This window comes from Pseudorasbora parva, chromosome 2 (assembly GCF_024679245.1).
Source record: "Pseudorasbora parva isolate DD20220531a chromosome 2, ASM2467924v1, whole genome shotgun sequence".
NCBI lineage: Eukaryota > Metazoa > Chordata > Actinopteri > Cypriniformes > Gobionidae > Pseudorasbora > Pseudorasbora parva.
The window spans coordinates 38,460,557-38,479,030 of NC_090173.1; the positions used below are offsets into that span (position 1 = coordinate 38,460,557).

The window sequence follows — 18,474 nt, forward strand, 5'->3', positions numbered from 1 at the left end:
GACAACAACCTTGTGTAAAGATAGGCAACAAAGAAGCTACTTTTCTACAAACTCGATTCCACAAAATTTAAGACACTGTTCCAATTGTGAATAAAAAGAATGCAATAATTTACAAATCTCATAAACTTAGATTTTAATCACAATAGAATATAGAATAGAATAGAATAGAATAGAATAGAATAGAATAGAATAGAATAGAATAGAATAGAATAGAATATCACAATAGAGATATTTTGAAATTTCATGCCAAATATTGTCTGATTTTGGATTTCATGAGAGCTACAGATTCCAAAAAAGTTGGGACAGGTAGCAATAAGAGGCTGGAAAAGTTAAATGTACATATAAGGAACAGCTGGAGGACCAATTTACAACTTATTAGGTCAATTGGCCTCTTAGAGTGGCAGTGTCTCTCAGAAGTCACGATGGGCAGAGGATCGCCAATTCCCTCAATGCTGCGGCGAAAACTGGAGCAATATCAGGATATATAGCAATATCCTATTCTCCTCAGTCCCAGATGTTTGCAGACTGTTATAAAAAGAAGAGGGGATGCCACACAGTGGTAAACATGGCCTTGTCCCAACTTTTTTTAGATGCATTCTGTTTTTATTCACAATTTATGCAGTGTCCCAACTTTTTGGAATCAGGTTTGTATCATATGCACACACAAAAACGTGTACCATACGCACTCTGATATGCCCACTAAGTTAAGAAAATGGGAACTTCTGGTCACTCTAAACTGACTCTATAAATGCCAGTTTACACTAAGAATGATAACACAGAGCAGGTGTGGTTAAAAGTAAAACATAAATGTTGTGTTTCGCATATACTGTATATTTTATATATGTTTCTATGGTATAGTTTTCCATTCTCTTGAATGAAAAACATTCCACAAGATTGCAAACTCGTACTATTTATACGCATGACCATGAGATCGTGTTGGAATACAAGGATTGGACAGCAGAAGATTGTCTTGAGAAGAGAAGGTGGATCCACTATCCACGAGTCCTGTGTCGTGCCAATAGTGAAGCTTTCTGAGATCATCCGTGTGTGGGGCTGTTTTTCATTCAAGAGAATGGGCTCTTTCATAATTCTGAGAAAACCTGTGGTCAATCCTCAAAAGGCGAGTGGACAAGCAGAATTTTGCAAATTGTAACTCTAACAAGGGAAGAATGGCTCGCCATCAGTCAGGATTTGACGCAGCTGATATCCAGCATATGAATTGCAGAGGTTATGAAGAAGTAGGCAGAACACTGTAAATTTTGTCTCTTTGCATATATTTAATGTTTTTGCCAATAAAAGCATTAAACCTTAAAATGCTTATCATTATTTTCCAGTATACCATAGAAACATATATAAAATATACAGTATATGCGAAACACAACATTTATGTTTTACTTTTAACCACACCTGCTCTGTGTTATCATTCTTAGTGTAAACTGGCATTTATAGAGTCAGTTTAGAGTGACCAGAAGTTCCCATTTTCTTAACTTAGTGGGCATATCAGAGTAAAAAAAAAAAAAAAAAAAAAGTCAGGAATCTTGGTGTAATTTTGGAATCAGACCTCCAGGAGTTTCAGTAGTCATGTCAAAGCAATAACTAAATCAGCATACTATCATCTAAAAACATATTGCAAGAATTAGATGATTTGCTTCAAACCTTTTTTATAACTGTTTTAGTTTACCTTTGTTCTTATTAGGGCCCAAGCCCTGAAAGGGCGCAGAGCCCTATTGTTCTTCTAAGGATTATTTGTTATTATTATTATTATTATTATTATTATTTTTTACGCGACTATTTGGGCATTTTTGGGGCCCTTCCCATGCTCTAAAACTCTTGAAACTTTGCACACGCATCAGAATGCGCGGCCATCAGGGCCGGGCTGAGGCTGGGACCCGGGCGTGGCAGGGGGGCTCGACAGCGCCCCCTAAAGTGGGGTCTGAAAACGGGGTCTATAAATCAAACACACTTGCACGTACATATATGAAACTCGGTACACATATAGAGCTCATCGGGCCAAACAACTTTCGTGCTCTAAGTTATGTGTCAGCCCAACAGGAAGTGAGCTATTATGGGTTGTTCGGAAAACGCATGCTGTGGAATTTGCGATACTCCTCCTAGACGATTTACCCGATCAGCACCAAACTCGGTCAGCATGAAGTAAAGACACTGAGGATGCCAAATTGCGAGCAACTTTCTGATTTCTCAAACGGTTTGGCCGTGGCGAAGAGACGAATTTATGGCGAGAAAAAGGAAACAGGAAGTGTGTTATAACTTTTGCATACATTAATTCATTTTGATGAAACTTCAGCTGTGTGTTCGTTGTAAGAGGCCGATCACATGGATATGACTTTTGTGAGTCAAAGTTATAGCGCCACCAACTGGCAGCAGGAAGTGTCACTTTTGTCCAAAGTGGGGGGTTAGTTTTATCTGCAGTCACCAAACTTGGTATATATATTGTACTTTTCGAGCCGGACAACTTTCTAATTTACAGTCATTAGCTCTGACCAACAGGAAGTCAGATAATTTGGTTGGAAGATAACACAAAGTGGAAAGCGAGCTCTGAGTTTTTACCTTCTCCTCAAAAGCGATTCATTCAATCTCCTCCAAACTCGGACAACATGAAGTAAATATACAGAAGATGCTAAAATGCGAACGGTTATTGGATATCTCAAACGGTGTTCCCGTAGCAAAAGCCTAAAAAACACAAAATAAGCACACAAGTAATGGTTCATAAATAAGGCTATACTCCCACCTGCTGGTTATTCTATATATCACACTGGCTGTTTTTCTGTTTTTTTCCCCCTGTTTTTTTCAACACTCATGCTCTCCCTTAAATGACCAGTAGAGGGCAATATTGTATAAGTTTTCAAGCAAAAAACCTTGCCTGTGTGTGTGTGTGTGAATGGTTTTCTAGCCTGGTGAGGACTTAAACCTGAATGCACACAGACTCATGGGGACTTCCCAATGGGTACAAAAGCTAATAAATCAGACAGAATGAGTTCTTTTGAGGAAAGTTTTGTGTGATGGGTAGGTTTAGGGGCAGGAGCAGTGTAGGATGACAGAATATATGGTTTGTACAGCATAAAAACCATTACGTCTATGAGTCCCCAGAAAGATAGTGAACCAGACATGAGTGTGTGTGTATGTGTGTGTGTTTGTGGGTGGGTGTGTGTGTTGTGGATGGGGGATGGTGGATGGGCTTAACTGATAAGAGTTGCCTGCAGCATACTTCAGCATTACTACTGTGTGTGTGTGTGTGTGTGTGTGTGTGTGTGTGTGTGTGTGTGTGTGTGTGTGTGTGTGTGTGTGTGTGTGTGTGTTCTTTTTTCTAGCCTGGTGGGGACTTCAACCTGAATGCACACAGACTCATGGGGACACGTGTCACTGATTTCTACAGTGTGTGTGTGTGTGTGTGTGTGTGTGTGTGTGTGTGTGTGTGTGTGTGTGTGTGAGAGCCACTCTTCTGTCTAAAAAGATTACCTCTCAATGCTGTGCTTTGGCCTGCATTAAAGGATAAAACATTTTATTCTGGGTTTGAATAAAAAAAATAATGTATAAAACCAGTTTATTTGTAGGGCATTGACAATATTGTTTTATATAATTAGTTAAATAATTGTGTTAATACAAATAATTATTAATAGAAAAATATAAATATAAAAAACATTACTAACAAAAGAAAAAAAACACATTTAATTGTCTTTTGGAACATTTCCCCACAGTTTAGACTTTACTATTATTGTTTTGCGGAAAATCATGTTTAATCTAAATCTCACTTTGCCTCTCTCTCTCTCTCTCTCTCTCTCTCTCTCTCTCTCTCTCTCTCTCTCTCTCTCTCTCTCTCTCTCTCTCTCTCTCTCTCTCTCTCTGTATGTGTGTGTGTGTGTGTGTGTGTGTGTGTGTGAGTGTGTTTGTAGGGGGATGGTGCCAGCTTCATTTTGATTGTGAAAAGATTAGCTCATTGCTGTGTGCTTTGGCAAGCATTAAAGGATAAAAAAATATATTATTCTGGGTTACAATAAAATTATAGAACCAGTTAATTTGTAACAATAGAAAAAACACATTTGAGTTTCCTTTTCAAACAATGAAGTTTGTGTAACCTAAAAATAAGCAGATTAATGCCTTTTATTTGTGGACGAAAATGAGAGCAAATGATATAGAATAACAAGAAGGTGGGAGTATAGCCTTAGTTATGAACCAGGTTGGATATGTCCTTAAAAACACCGTTTTGAAGATAAAACTATTGTTATTGCAAAACAGTGTTTCCAGACAGTGAAGAAAAAAAAAAAGCTTTCTCCCACTGTTTAGATTATTATTTTTTTGTTTGTTTCAAATCTTGTTTCTTTCGGAATTAGACTCTGCCTCTCTGTCTGTCGTTCCCCTCCCCCCTCCCTCTCCCTCTCTGAGTTTCACTCTGTTTGGGTTGTGTGTGTGTGTGTGTGTGTGTGTGTGTGTCACCTTGTCTCTTGATTGTCATAATTTAAACCTTCATATCACAAATAACTATCACTTTAGTGTGAAAAATAAGTTTAAAAAAAAACAAAAAATATACTATATCTTTAATTAAATACTGGCCTTTTGAACTTACAACATTTTGAGCTGCAAAATATACATTTGCACATAATTGAAAGTGACCCATTATATCCTAATACATAAAAAAAAAAAATCTATATTTAAATTTCATAATAGGTGTGGCTTGTGGTCATAGGGGTACCAGCTGCTGTGATACATGTGGCATATTAGAGCAATTTTCAAATATTCTCCTGTTTAAATGCATATTGCCTGTCGTGCACATTCTCAGCGGTATAAAAACATGCTGCATGTTTTAGAGAGGTCGACTTTGACCAGTAAATATGGCATATTTAGATAACTTTGATATCGTTATTTTAAATTTAATTACATTTAAACATTTAAAAGTGGCTGTTAATAATACACTTCCATAAAATGTATGCAGGCATATTCCTCTTACCTGACACTGATATTAAAATAATTTTTGCGGTTTCTGTGATTTGGCTTTATTTTTTATTTTTTTTATTTTAAAAAAATATTGAATGCCACACATATTGAAATAAAAACAAATGCTGCATAAAATTGGTGAACAATCACAAGCTACGGTAGGTCAAAAACACATAAAGAGAAGTGTAAGGATAATACAACATCAGCATTTGGACAGTATTCTGCACTCATTTTGAAATTGACATTTGACATCATCTGACATGAAATTAATGAATAAAATGTAATTGATTTCAGAGATGTGACTGTTGTGGTTCCTGGTCATAGCAGCACCAGTTGCTGCAGTTAATGAGGTGAATTCAAATGACTTTGACATAGTCCCTTTATTTATTTTTTCCCATATTAAATGCCTATTGGCCTGCTGTGCACAGTTACGCTGATGCCACCGGGGTGGCGGTGCCCCCGGCTTGGGCCCGTCATCGCTGCTCGCAGCTTTATCTTTAGTTATTGTTATTTTATATGTTCATTTGAGTTAAATGATGATTGAAAACTGGTTTGATGGTTTGAAATAGCAAGTTTGACAAAAAGGTTTGAGTATGTGGAAATCTGTGGAAAGGTATGATGAGTGATGGATTTAACAAGCAGGTTCCTGAATAAAAATCAGGGAATAGTGATTGAAATGGATGTTATGAATGTGTTTGAGAAAGAAATGAATGGGAGGTGATCTAATTAAGATGGTAGACAATGAGTGAATGCATAGAGTAGCATAACTTTCAACACACTCAAGTATATATGATAAGTGTTGCGTTAGCCCGATTATATGCATGAAATCGCGCCATTTGTTTTGGTGAAGCAACCTCTAGCGGTAAAAAATTACACATTGTATTAAACAAGATCTTTACAGAAAAAAGCTTAAAGGAGGATGTATATTAAAGATAGCTTTTAATTACTAGTTTTAATTCACTGCAGCTATAAGAAGTAAAGGTAAGAGAATCTTCTAAAATAAATTTTACATTTTTACAATAACTACAGACAGAAAATGAAGAGCGCTGACAGAATAGTCCAAATCCAGTGTAAATATTAAAGCTAAAAAGAAACAGTGACAGGATGATGTGAGGTAAGGTTGAAATTAATTTTGCTTTGTCATGGTGATGTTATTTAACAAACATACATGGAGCAGGCTACATTTCGAACTTTGGCCCATAACAAGATAAAGAGTGAGAAAACCAGTTCTATATTTAGGCAAGGCATTTTATTTGTATAGCACATTTCATACCAATGGCAATTCAAAGTGCTTTAAATAGAAATTGATTAAAAAAATAGTATAACATATGCATGAGAAATAAGAATACCATGTGTAAGAATTAAAAATAAAAAGGATAATTTAAATAAAAAAAATCGTCAAATACACAATGTGGTCTGAAATAAAAATAGGCTAAACAACAACAAAATAAATAGACAGAATGATACATTCAATTACATTCAGTCTCTACATAACACATCCTTCAGTTTACAGTCTACATGCATGTATACATGCCTAGGCTATGAGCTTGTTGCACACACTGCAGTAGGCCTAAGCTAAATCGATATTATATTACATTATATAGGCATGGTAAAACATGGTAGCCATAGGCCTACTTGCGGTATAGAAAAGCTAATTTTGTAGAATTTAATGTTTTACCCTGTACGATATAAAAAAATGTTATATTTATCTCACAATTTCTGTTTGGCTTCAATTTGATGTTAAATATGTGTTTTTTTTCCCCCCTTAAATTTGAAAAAACGAAGCGTTCACATTCTCACTAGCTATAGCGACATCGTGTGGACTAACGCGCTTGGATTCTTTTTTTAAGTTTCGGATAGCAGTTTAAAAAAATAGTTATTCAAGTAAAAAAAAAATATTTTATCAAGTTTTTATTTTAGTTATTCAAGTTTATATTAACGAATTAATAAATTAAAAATGTAATCAGTTCAGTTTATTAAACGCTGTCAGGCTTTTTGTCTTTCAGTTCCCCAGGCATACATATCCAACAAATGAACACTAAAGAACTTAGGACTATACTAAACATTAAAAACGTTTATGTAGCTAGATATTTGTCACATGCACGTAGGCCAACTATAAATTAGGCTACAAAGACACAAAGAAAAACATCTCGAGTTAATTAATTTCAATTACTTTATGTAAACGCTAAATAGGGTTTACATTAAATAATGTATATAATAATAAAATATTGTGGCTGCATTAAAGGCAGTAATCGTTTTCATTCACTGTCGCACTTTTTATTTTGTTTTCAATGTGGATCAAGTTTGGTCCTTCCATGTCGCCGTAGACTCATAGGAAGTCGTATCGCGGTTGCTAGGACAACATTGGTCAGCTTCGCTTGAGAACCTATACGAGTAAATATCTGGTTGAATAGCCTACGTGCACAAGCGCAGTGACGAACTTCCGCTATTGTCAGAAGTCGGCATATCAGTTTCCGGTTTACTTCCTATCTTCATCCGCTATAAACAAACAAGATGTGTGCTGCTGCTGTTGTACGGAAAAAGAAATATAATGTGCGAGACACATCTAGATTTCAAAGTACCATGAGTGGGTCTAAGGAGCATTGCTGTGTGCCACTTTGCTCGGCTTCAAGTCGGTACAACAGCCATTTGAGCTTCCACCGCTTCCCGAAGGACACCAACCTTCGTGCGCAGTGGTTGCACAAAATAAGGAGGGCGCGATTTTCGGTTACCACCCACACCAAGGTATGCAGTCGACATTTCACGGAGAATGAAATCTGCACTTCTGCTAAGGGTAGACGGGTTTTAGCAGCAGGTTCTGTTCCATCGTTATTCGAGTGGAATAACTATACAAAGGTGTCACGGGCCGGTGTTTGGGAGCGCCGATCTCGACCACCAAGTCCAGAACCTGACCCGCCGAGACCCGAGGAAGACATTGAGCATCCCGCCATGGTTCCGATGGTTGTAGACCACGACTACGCTACCAGTCGTACTGTATGTGTAGACCGAAAGCAGTATGAAGATGCGTTGAGGGAAATCGAGGCACTGAGGGAGCAGCTCCAAACAGTTCACCTTCATCACTCATTTGGACTTAAACGGTTTGCTTCGTCGCCCGAAGACATCAGATTTTACACCAGGTAAGACAGTTGTAATATCAACATCATCTCATAACATTTTACTGATTGACTAACTGACCAAGTAATTGTTTTTCACTGTCATCTTAATCATATTCTTGAGCTTGTATGACGACAACAACTAATTTTGATTGTAATACTGTATTTTAGATTCCCCTCATACGAGCATCTGATGGCGTTCTGGAACCTGATCGAGACAGCAACAGCAAAAATGGTTAGGGTCACCAGGGCAAAGAAACCCTATGCAAATAGCACATCAATTGAAAGCCCTATATCCAGACCAACTGTAAGTTTTCTCTCTCTCAATCTCACACACACACACACCCCAATATGAGAGATACATGTAGTACTGACACTAAAATTAAGTTCACTCTGTAAACTTTTTTTTTCTATCACAGTAATTTTCTTTTTGGGTGACAATCTGTATTATACACAATACAGATTGTTACCATCCATGATACATATTGTTACATGTTTGTATTGCATTATCTTGGTACACCCCTACTCATTAAACTCATCTCTTCCCAGAAACTGCTGCCGATAGATGAGCTTTTCCTTTTCCTCACATACCTGTCCACTGGCTGTACCCAGAGAGAGTTGGCTCACAGATTTAACATCCACAGAGCAACAGTCAGCCGAATCATTGTGACCTGGGCCAACTTCCTCTACAGCTTACTGGGCTCAGTCTGTATATGGATGTCTCCTGCAGCTGTGAAGGCCAGTCTTCCTCGGGACTTTGATGGCAGCTACAGCAACACACAAGTAGTGCTTGATTGTACAGAGCTTCGGTGTCAAACACCTTCATCCCTGCTCCTTCAGAGCGAAGTTTTTTCAAACTACAAGTCCCATTGCACCTTTAAGGCTATGGTGGGCATGTCCCCTCACGGAGCCCTGACTTTTGTGTCAGCACTCTTTGAGGGTTCCATGAGTGACAGAGAGGTGTTTCGTCAGTCAGGGATTACATCACTCTTAACACCTGACATGGCCATCATGGTGGACAAGGGATTCTTGGTGGATGACCTTGTACCTGGGCCTGTTCATCGTCCTGCTTTCCTCTCCAAGAAGGCCCAAATGTCTGAGGTTGATGTTCTGAAGACGCAGTCCATTGCCCGTTTGAGAGTACACATCGAAAGGTTAATCAGAAGAGTTAAAGAGAATAAACTCTTTGACACTACTATCCCTCTCTCTATTGCAGGGAGCATAAATCAAATCTTTACAGTTGCTTGTCTCCTCTCAAACTACCAAAATGGACCTTTGGTCAAGAAATGGAGATTATGAAGTGAGATACTGTAGCCATTTTCTAAAGAGGTTGCTGTTAACTACTTGTGTTCACAAAATAATAATTTTATCATTTTGTAAATTGCCTCTGATATAATTAGTAAATATGTTTATACATTTGTGAGATACTGTTGCCATATTTTAAAGAGATTTATATTAACTATTTGTTTAACAAATTTATAAGAATAACTAAACTTACAAAATGATTCTCAGATATAATTTGTAAATATTTTTGTAAACTTTCGTATTAACTTGAAGGTGGAACATAATAAACACCTAAAAATCACAGGCATGGTCATGTAATCATTTGCTGTTAAAGACGGTTGTAGTGCCAGAGACATCTGCCTTTAGTACAATGGTGATAAATGACTAGTCTTTTTCTTGGGGTGCTCAGTGTTAACATACTTTTATTAATCATAAAAACATCTTTAATTTTAAATTTTAATATTAACACAAAGCATAAAACATTTAAAAGGAAACACTAAACAAAAAAAACATTAGTTGAAGTCCTACTCCTGAAGCAGACATTTCTGTATGTAGACATAGAAATAAAACCTGTCTACTTTCTCTCTGATCACATCCAAGACATCATTGTCTCTGTAAATTCTTTGGATGAGTATGTCTTCCTCGGCTGAAACAACAAAATCACACCAAATCATCCCTGTTAATAACATCTGCCCCTGTATTTGCCAGTAGTAAGCATGTGTTGGTTTTAGCTCCAATTTGCCTGCCTTCATTTTCAGATATGGGCAGTCGACATAGCTTTTAACATTTGGGCATTTAATCTCAACCAGCCCAAACTGACATTGCTCTGAAGGGTCAAAGATTAACCCGTCTGGTGATGCACCCAGCCAAGGAGCATCAGGGTGAATTACTAATCCACAGGGGTAGTGGTTGACCCTTTTCATTTGGCAATATTCCCAAATTGCATCTGCCTCCAATTCGAGCCCCCTCTTCATAGCTGCCGTCTGCCGGGTCCCTTGCAGTATCCGGTTCGCCAGACCTTCTTCTGTGTTCTCTCGAACCTGGCAGATCTCCCGAAACCGTGAGGCAGTCAGTCTATGCCTCCTTAGCTGATGCCATTCAGTACATGAACTTTGGTCTCTGGTAGCACATTCATATTTGTGTGCCATGTCCCAGGTGACCTCCAGACTCTTACAGTGTAGCTGTTGTGGTTCAGTACAGACATACATGCAACTAGATGGCTGTAGGCGGTAGTTCTGAAGAGGCACAGATGGTTGTGGTGGGGCAGCATGGAAGGAGAGGTTTCGGTTTGCTATTGCAGGTTGTTGGTAGGACAAGGGACTACCAGCTTGAACCTTGCCCAGGGCAGAGTCGACCAGGGGAATTTCACAGCTGACGCCCAAGCTGCAGATCATCGGTGCCTCAGCTATAGAGAAATCTTTATATACCTCTTTCACCTGGGAAATAATAAAATAACAATTCGCTAAATATAATAATATAAAATAACCACTATTATCATACCAGTAACTTTTTTTCTGTAATTTCTATCCGCAGTGTGTTATGCATGGATTTGTAATCAGAAAATCATGAAATATTGGTTTACAGATTTTGGTTGATATGATAAACTGTCCAGTGAAATTTGATTGTTATATCCCTACTCACCTGAAGGACGGATAGATCAGGTAGATCTCCAGTCAGGCCTTTGTAGAGTGTGCTCCTGTGTAGAACATAAAACTTTCATGAGTGGAAAGTGGCATATCCACAAAAGAATTTTAATTTAACATGCAACATGTAATAAATCTCCAATAATCAGCTTTTACCTTACACCCTCAGTTGTTGCTCTACACTTTGGCTTAGCAGACAGCACGACCATCTTTTCCACAGGGCCTGGCTTAATACCCTATCAAGTTATTGAGGATACAGTTAAAAGTTAGATGTAGTTAGAAAATATAGCCACAGGTCTATAATTATAGTGCACACTTACCAAAGTTCTGGGCTTGTGCCACTGCTGTTCCCCTTCAGTACAGCTTAGCACAGGAGGGACCACTGACATATTCAGTTCAGAGTAATGTGCTGACTGGAACAGCAAAGCAACACAGTGGTTGCATAATGCAGCTCCAGCAACACATGTGCAGCTGTGTTCAATAAGCTCCACAGGACTTGAGTCTTTCAACACCACCTGCATAAGTAAAATGAAGTATTAAATACTGATTTGTCATTGCTTGATCACTGTTTAATCATTTGTTTAGGACATAATCTTGTTTTTTCATTCTATATCTAATATTCTAGATTATGTAGTATAATATGCCAACAAAATCCTTAAATGTTTATTTGAAACATGTTAGCCTAATACCTTTAAATAATACAAGATTGTATCTTAAATGAATGACTGAGTTGAGGAAAACTTGAACAAGAACACATTTTACCCAGAGGGGACCAGCTAGGGAAACTTACCTGCCTACAATATAATTACATTAAACATGAATGCCCTTAGCTGAGTCCCCAGGAACACCGGGTTATATAAGTAATAATATTAACGTTATAACATCAACAAGAACGCATGCAGTAACCCGAATGGGGACAAGCAAAGTAAACTCACCTGTCAATTTTAACCACTCTTTTCATTACATAACGTTACTCATTTAAGAGTTATAATAATACTAAACAAGATTACCTTTGCTAAATCCCCAGGAACATCAGGAACACCGGGCTATTAAAGTAACAAGCCTACAACTGCTGGCTTATCAATTCTAGCTTCACCATACTCTCAAACTGTGAGGTTTCTCTGCTTTCCTCATGGACCTGTAGCACAATGCCCTGACAGTGACAGCGCCTGTGCCCTGATCTTTATTAGAAACTGAGAGGAGAGCAAGTTAATGCCATTGAGATTACAATTATCACAAAAGAACCGTCTGCGTTTAAAATTAAGAAAAACAAACTTCTATACTAACTTTACACTACAAACGAATACGTCGCTAACTAGCTTAGCCGCTATCTGCCGGCATAACACATTAGATTAAACTACTTACCCTCGTAGTTGTGCAGGTAACTTGATATATAAAGTTTAAATCCCTTGTCCCTCTTGCTTGTCGGAGCAGGAGACCAGGCATCGACGATGCGATGAACATCGCTGACGCTTATTTTTGGAAGGTCCTGGAGACATCTAGTAAAGCAAGACATTCTGGCCGATGCGTTCGAAAACCGGAAACAGAAATGCCGACTTCTGGCGACAGCGGAAGTTCGTCACTACGCTTTGTGCACAGAGCCTATTACATTAAAGAAATCTCCTGATAACTGAAATCCCCGGCCAATTGCACTTGGAATGCAGGGGCGTTATAATGGTATGTAAAATTGTTATGTGTTTGCTGCGTCATTAAAATGAAGACTTGTGAGCTGGACATCAAACTGTGTCAGAATTCATTATTGCGGTTAAATCATTTCAGTTCAAAACAGTGATGTCATCGTCCAGCTCAGTTCAGTTATCATCCAATAGTTCCAGTCAAATCAGTAATATTAACAATCAAAGATATTGCATTGACTATTGTAACACTTTTTGGTGAACTAACAGCTATCTTATCTCCCGCTTGCAATAAAATTAATATTTTGCTGCGAGAATATTATTCATTTACACTATATGGTCTGTTTATATTAATCCCATCCTATTTAACCTCCATTGGCTACCTGTGTCATTCTTCTGCTTAATTTTAAGCCACTTAGTGGTTTTGCTCCCTCCTGTCTTTTTCTGAAATACTTTTTCTATATTCCCTCTCCATCACTTGATTCATTCTGGGTGTGAATTTCTCTGTGTTGGTATTTTTCTGTTAGGTCACCTAAGCGATGGAACCCACTCCCCCTGACACTTAGGACCTCTAACCATAAATCAAATCACAGCTCAAAACCTAGGCTATTTGTTTGCAAAATATTATATAATGTGTATCTGCTTCAAATCACAGCTCAACTGGATTATTAATAATAATGTGTGCTGTGCTCCCAATATTATCAGGCATAGTGTGTATTTTCTTCATGGTGTTCAAATGTTTATACTATCTTGTCCACACCATGTTACGGTTTTTAACTTCTTTGTCACGGATTGAAATGTTTTCACGATTTGATATCACTGCTATATGCAACTGCATTAGCTCTTGTTCTGTACTGGGCAAATGTCCATTTTCCATATAACTGTTCATGTGAAATGACTGTTTGTTATGTTTTTGCTCTAAGTGAAGCGTCCTTGTCCTTAGGAAAGGCATTCTATAAATGAAAAATTATTTTGAAAAAAAGTACCCCTAAGAGTTTCAAGAATACTTTATATTTCATAGGGACTCAAAAAATAAAAGCCTACCGAAATAAATCTTACTAAATAATCTAACAAAATAATACCCTGCTTTGAAAACTAAATTTTTTTTGCTGAGATGTTTATTTATAAAAAATAAAAACAATTCTCTAAAAGTGCTCTGTAGTAAATAAACTGTAGTGCTGTGTAGTGAAATCCAGTGCTGTTTCCTTTGACTTTGTCAGGCTGTTTCAGTGTGGGCTCTCTCTCTCCCGCTGCCTGCCATCATCATGATCTCTGTGGGGCTCTATATGATGGTCCTTGCGGCTGTGCTGTGGTGTCATCACTGTCTCAAGGTACTTCAGCATCATCAGTTCCTCTTTCTGAAAAATCTTCATGAAACATTACTCTAAATTGCTGAACAATCTACTTGAGTAAATATTAATGGCTCTTGCTATACAGTAAGTCCAGTAAGTATAAACTTTCCACAGTCGTCTCGTTCTGAATCCCTGTACCTGCTGTTTTAAGTTCTCTCTTTAAAGTAAAGTTGGCAGTGTGGATCACACTTAACTTTCTACCTTCACAGGCCAAGTGTGATCTACAGTGTTCAGATTGCTGTGCAGGTTTCTCTCCTTGTGGGTACTGTTTAGTGTGTGCCCAGTCGTGTGACTGTCGTCCGCCCTCTTTGCGATCCTGCCTGGACTACTCCTGCCCCTCCCCTAATGTAAGTCACGTTACTAATTTCTTCCTGTTTTAAGCTGGATACATGCTTCAGGGTTTTTGCAACAATTTTACAACCTGAGACAATTTCAGACAATTGTTGGGAAACATCCAAGCATCCAAGTCTTTGATGGCTTAGTGTTATAATGCTTACTGAAGGCCAATTAGTTACCGAACACTTTATAATAATGTCTAGTTTGTTATAATGAGTTACTGCATCAGTTAACAATAACTAACTAAGAGCAAGATACTTTTATAGCATTTACTAACAATTGTTAGTCAATAAAAATTAATTGTTTATGTAAGTCATATAAAATGTACATCCAGACAGGGTTTATTCTGCAATAACAACCGGCTAGATGTACATTATCTTGCTTATACTTGGCTACTTTCCATATGAGTAAATAATTAGGCACCAAATATTGACTTTTTTTTAGGTCTTAAAAATGCAAAGTTGCTAGCAAGCGGCAACTTTAAATTAGATGGATGTTTATGAGATACAGTACAGTTATACCACTTATAACATGGCATTTCACCACAAATAATTATGGCAATAAGAGATATTGATTTGAGATTGAAAAGAACCTTTTTATTATCTTATAATCTATTAGAGTGTACAAAACAGTTGTTGCAAAATGGCAGTAGCTGCGTTTGCATGAAACAAAAAAGCGATAATAACATAATAAAATAATTGGACACAAAATATTGATATTGAGTTAAAGGACACTATTTTGAAGTCTGAAGTGCACTTAGGACGTGTCCGAAACCACTTTTGCTAATTTAAGGATGGGAAAACAATTAGCGTGCCAGGCACATGGTCCTAAAGGGCTGTCCCTATTCTCTTAATGATTCATGGGTGTGTTTTGGGTGTAATGTGTAATAAACCAATCAGAGTCTCATCTCCCATTCCCTAAATTGCGCTAGCTTGGTTGATTTTGCTATTTACATGGTGAAATTTGCAAGCAGAAAGACTGAAAGCAGAGTGTATGCATGTTGTGCACCCGCTGCCTATAGGTGCATATTACTAACTTGCCCTTTAAATAACACAAAAAATATATGTGCTTTAAACCAGGTTTCAGTTGGTCAATGACACAGTGGTTTTCAGTTCCCTTAAAATAGCAACGCGCCAACAATCCGCCTGAACAAGCCTCGTTTTCAGACCATGAGTGAACAGATGGGTGCGATGGCATTTGCCGTTTAAACAAAGGGCCGCTGGACTTGAAAATGATAACTGTGTCAGGCTGAAACTATCAAAAAATGAGTGTAAGATAGGGCCCTTAAATATTTTATTAGCTCGCCAAACACAAAACTTCCACAAATTGTTTTTTTCCTAGCAAGCGTATAGCGCTGACTTTAGTTACCCGGATGAGCCTGTATTATCTTTTCTTACCAGTTGTTGTCAGTAAATATAATACCGCTGGATGGCATGATTGACCAATCAGAATCAAGTTTTACACAGAGCAGTGTAATTAGTAATCTATATATAACTGCTGTTGTATAGTAAATGTATAAATTTACATTAACTAAGATTAATATATGTTGTAGAAGTATTGTTTATTGTTAGTTAATGTTAACTTATGTAGCCACTCAGTTGTCAGTTCACCTTTTTGTTCTAAATCCTGTTCTGTCCAGTCATTTACGGGAGTGACAACTGCGTTCTACAACCACATTAACTGCAGTTAGCTACTATCACATTTACAAAAAATTCTGTGCAGTGTGTATGGAGCCGAACTGGACTTTTCGTTGTACGTGGTACGAGCCTTGACATACAGAATAGAAAGAAAGCACTTTTGATGCCATAATAAACTGAGATAAATCCAAATGCTTTATATTGAAAAAGAGACCATAAACTGGACCTAACCCTTACATAACGAGTCTTTGGTCACTGTAATATTAACAAACAAGCTAGACACTAATGGTTTTGTGGTTGCCATGCTGTCAATCATCACAAATATGGGAGTGAGTTGTGTTGTGTACACACACACACGCACAAGCGCACGCGCACACACACACACACACACACACACACACACAAACACACAAACACACACACACACACACACACACAGAAGAAGGGCTGAAATCCAATACTTTAATGCTGTTGTCCCTCTTGAAATTTTACAGTCAGTATGTAGCCATTTATGTTAACAAATAAAACTATGAAATTTATTTTAAAAGTGTTAACATGGCCTTTGTAATTAATCTTAACTTTCACATTATGATGACATTAACTGAGTAATAAACAGTACACAAATTTCAAACAGCCCTATAAATATGAACAGAACTGGTATAAACCTCATACTTTCAGCAGGTTTTTCTTGTCCATTTTCTTTTATTGCAGTGTGTGATGTGGGATTGTGCTTGTACCTGTCAACCACCAGAGTGTGACTCCATCAACTGCTTCTGCTTTGAGATCAAGTTTAAGTAGAAGGAAGGGTGGAGGGAAAGAGGAAGACCGTCTCACTTTAAAACATGCCTTAAACTACAAGTGACACTTATGTGTGTTTTAAGAAAGACAGAGAAACTGTGATTCAATCTTTGGTTGTTCTGTAATGTTTGCGTCATTAGGGAAACATTGCAGCATCTCTCCAATTCACTATCATTGATTTAAACAAAATTAACATTTAAAACATTGCTTCTAAAAGATTTAGATGTGCATTTATTGGGAATATACATAGTTTAGTTGAGTCATGTATGAAGTGAGGAAGATTAATACATGCGCAATTGCTTAATCTCATTCTAAATAAAACATAATATATACTATAAACTCACTCACAGTACATATTATTCTAGTATAATGGGTATTGGACATATTTAGGACATACTGTGATACCAGTTTTCCAAACTGCTTTAATTCCTGAAACACACAATTACTACAGAACAATGGAAGACTGAAGCTTAAGGTTAAGGTTTTATTTTTCATGACTTCACGCCGTGCCATGGATTTTTAAAGCATGTTATTATAGAATTTTTACATTTCAGCACAAAAGGTCTTATTTACAATTTTTTACATTTATGTACATTTTTTATCTTTTCTTATTGTGCTAGTCAGCAATAATGAATTCTGCTTTATGTAGCCTATACATCTCTCTGCGGTATCTTTGTACTTGGAATGATGGACATTTGTTCTTTAGTTACGAGCTATACAGAGAGAAGAGATGAATCTATCAACCACACATGCTGTATGCCACACATAAATGTATCATTCTGACGCAGATGTCTTTGGACTGTATGTTCACCTATATGTATATACACGTTCATATACTTTTAGTGCTGACTTACCAATTTTAGATGGAAATAATATTTTTTTTGTGATGTATACTGTAATACTGTACATGGGTAACAAAAGCTAGTTCTAATGTTTACTAATCTAATTGTTTACACAGCATCATCTTGGTTGTTACATATGAAATATGATTTATGTGTGCATAATGTATTATGTAAAATATGGTACAGTTATGTATATGGCCATATTTTTTAATGCTTACAGCATACTATGGCTTATAGAGAAAACCTGTTGTTTCTCTGTTTTCAGGCAAAACCTAAGTTGATTTTTTTTTTGTCTAGATTTGTTTTCTATAAATATGTGCTATTTTTTTAAACTGGTTTTAAAATAAATGAACGATTTTTTCAAAAAGGCTTTGTTTACACTTGTTTCATTATCTATTGAGCATTAGTAGGATATGAAAGAATGCACTTTTGCATTAATTGTTGGATTGTCTTTGATTTTCTGGTGGCGTCATTTATTTTACTATGAAACATGCATTTGCAAAAAGTAAGTTTTACACTTGTCTATAAAGGTTTTCTATTTTCTATTTACTTTCATGAATTGGTATGATGAGCTCTTGCTGATTATAGGGTTTATGTTGAAGACATTTAAGAGATGAAAGGTCATGACAGTCGATCCCTTTCTGATGACAGTTATCTTGTGGGCTGAAAAGGTTTATAAGGAGTACATGGACTAATATTAAAGAGCATCATGCAGAATATCAATTCAGATTATTGCAGTCATCTATAGACCACCAGTCTTCCTTTTCATCAATATGTAATATTGATTGTACTATAATTCATGCATGTAGCAACAACATTAATAATCATGTGCCTTTTCCATGCCACTCACTGCCTTTCTCTTTAACCTTTCTTTGCTGCATGCCA

The 18,474-nt window shown here is 37.1% G+C and overlaps 3 protein-coding genes across 3 annotated transcripts; 2 read left to right on the forward strand and 1 right to left on the reverse strand.

The window, feature by feature from the left end:
• Positions 1 to 7,375: 7,375 nt before the first annotated feature.
• Positions 7,376 to 9,634, forward strand: LOC137043175 (uncharacterized). Its single transcript, XM_067419345.1, has 3 exons — positions 7,376 to 8,087; positions 8,235 to 8,370; positions 8,613 to 9,634. The coding sequence occupies exons 1-3, from the start codon at positions 7,465 to 7,467 to the stop codon at positions 9,360 to 9,362; spliced, it is 1,509 nt and encodes a 502-aa protein (XP_067275446.1). The 5' UTR covers positions 7,376 to 7,464; the 3' UTR covers positions 9,363 to 9,634.
• Positions 9,635 to 9,826: 192 nt separating this feature from the next.
• LOC137043181 (uncharacterized) lies at positions 9,827 to 12,566 on the reverse strand. The gene is made up of 5 exons (XM_067419356.1): positions 12,356 to 12,566; positions 11,311 to 11,505; positions 11,147 to 11,226; positions 10,989 to 11,043; positions 9,827 to 10,783 (listed from the first exon to the last, which is right to left on the reverse strand). The coding sequence occupies exons 1-5, from the start codon at positions 12,452 to 12,454 to the stop codon at positions 9,872 to 9,874; spliced, it is 1,341 nt and encodes a 446-aa protein (XP_067275457.1). The 5' UTR covers positions 12,455 to 12,566; the 3' UTR covers positions 9,827 to 9,871.
• A 28-nt stretch (positions 12,567 to 12,594) lies between these two features.
• si:ch211-198p11.6 (uncharacterized) lies at positions 12,595 to 18,448 on the forward strand. The gene is made up of 4 exons (XM_067419388.1): positions 12,595 to 12,667; positions 13,845 to 13,955; positions 14,186 to 14,323; positions 16,661 to 18,448. The coding sequence occupies exons 1-4, from the start codon at positions 12,665 to 12,667 to the stop codon at positions 16,745 to 16,747; spliced, it is 339 nt and encodes a 112-aa protein (XP_067275489.1). The 5' UTR covers positions 12,595 to 12,664; the 3' UTR covers positions 16,748 to 18,448.
• Positions 18,449 to 18,474: the final 26 nt, after the last annotated feature.

Excerpts from the sequence above, each read along its gene's own strand:
- LOC137043175 (XM_067419345.1), top strand. The coding sequence starts at position 7,465 with ATGTGTGCTGCTGCTGTTGTACGGAAAAAGAAATATAATGTGCGAGAC. Across the intron at positions 8,088-8,234 it reads GACATCAGATTTTACACCAG|ATTCCCCTCATACGAGCATC; the intron begins GTAAGACAGTTG and ends ACTGTATTTTAG. Across the intron at positions 8,371-8,612 it reads GCCCTATATCCAGACCAACT|AAACTGCTGCCGATAGATGA; the intron begins GTAAGTTTTCTC and ends ATCTCTTCCCAG.
- LOC137043181 (XM_067419356.1), bottom strand. The coding sequence starts at position 12,454 with ATGTTCATCGCATCGTCGATGCCTGGTCTCCTGCTCCGACAAGCAAGA. Across the intron at positions 11,506-12,355 it reads TTACCTGCACAACTACGAGG|GTGGTGTTGAAAGACTCAAG; the intron begins GTAAGTAGTTTA and ends TTACTTATGCAG. Across the intron at positions 10,784-10,988 it reads CTGATCTATCCGTCCTTCAG|GTGAAAGAGGTATATAAAGA; the intron begins GTGAGTAGGGAT and ends ATTATTTCCCAG.
- si:ch211-198p11.6 (XM_067419388.1), top strand. Across the intron at positions 13,956-14,185 it reads GGTGTCATCACTGTCTCAAG|GCCAAGTGTGATCTACAGTG; the intron begins GTACTTCAGCAT and ends CTACCTTCACAG. Across the intron at positions 14,324-16,660 it reads ACTCCTGCCCCTCCCCTAAT|TGTGTGATGTGGGATTGTGC; the intron begins GTAAGTCACGTT and ends CTTTTATTGCAG.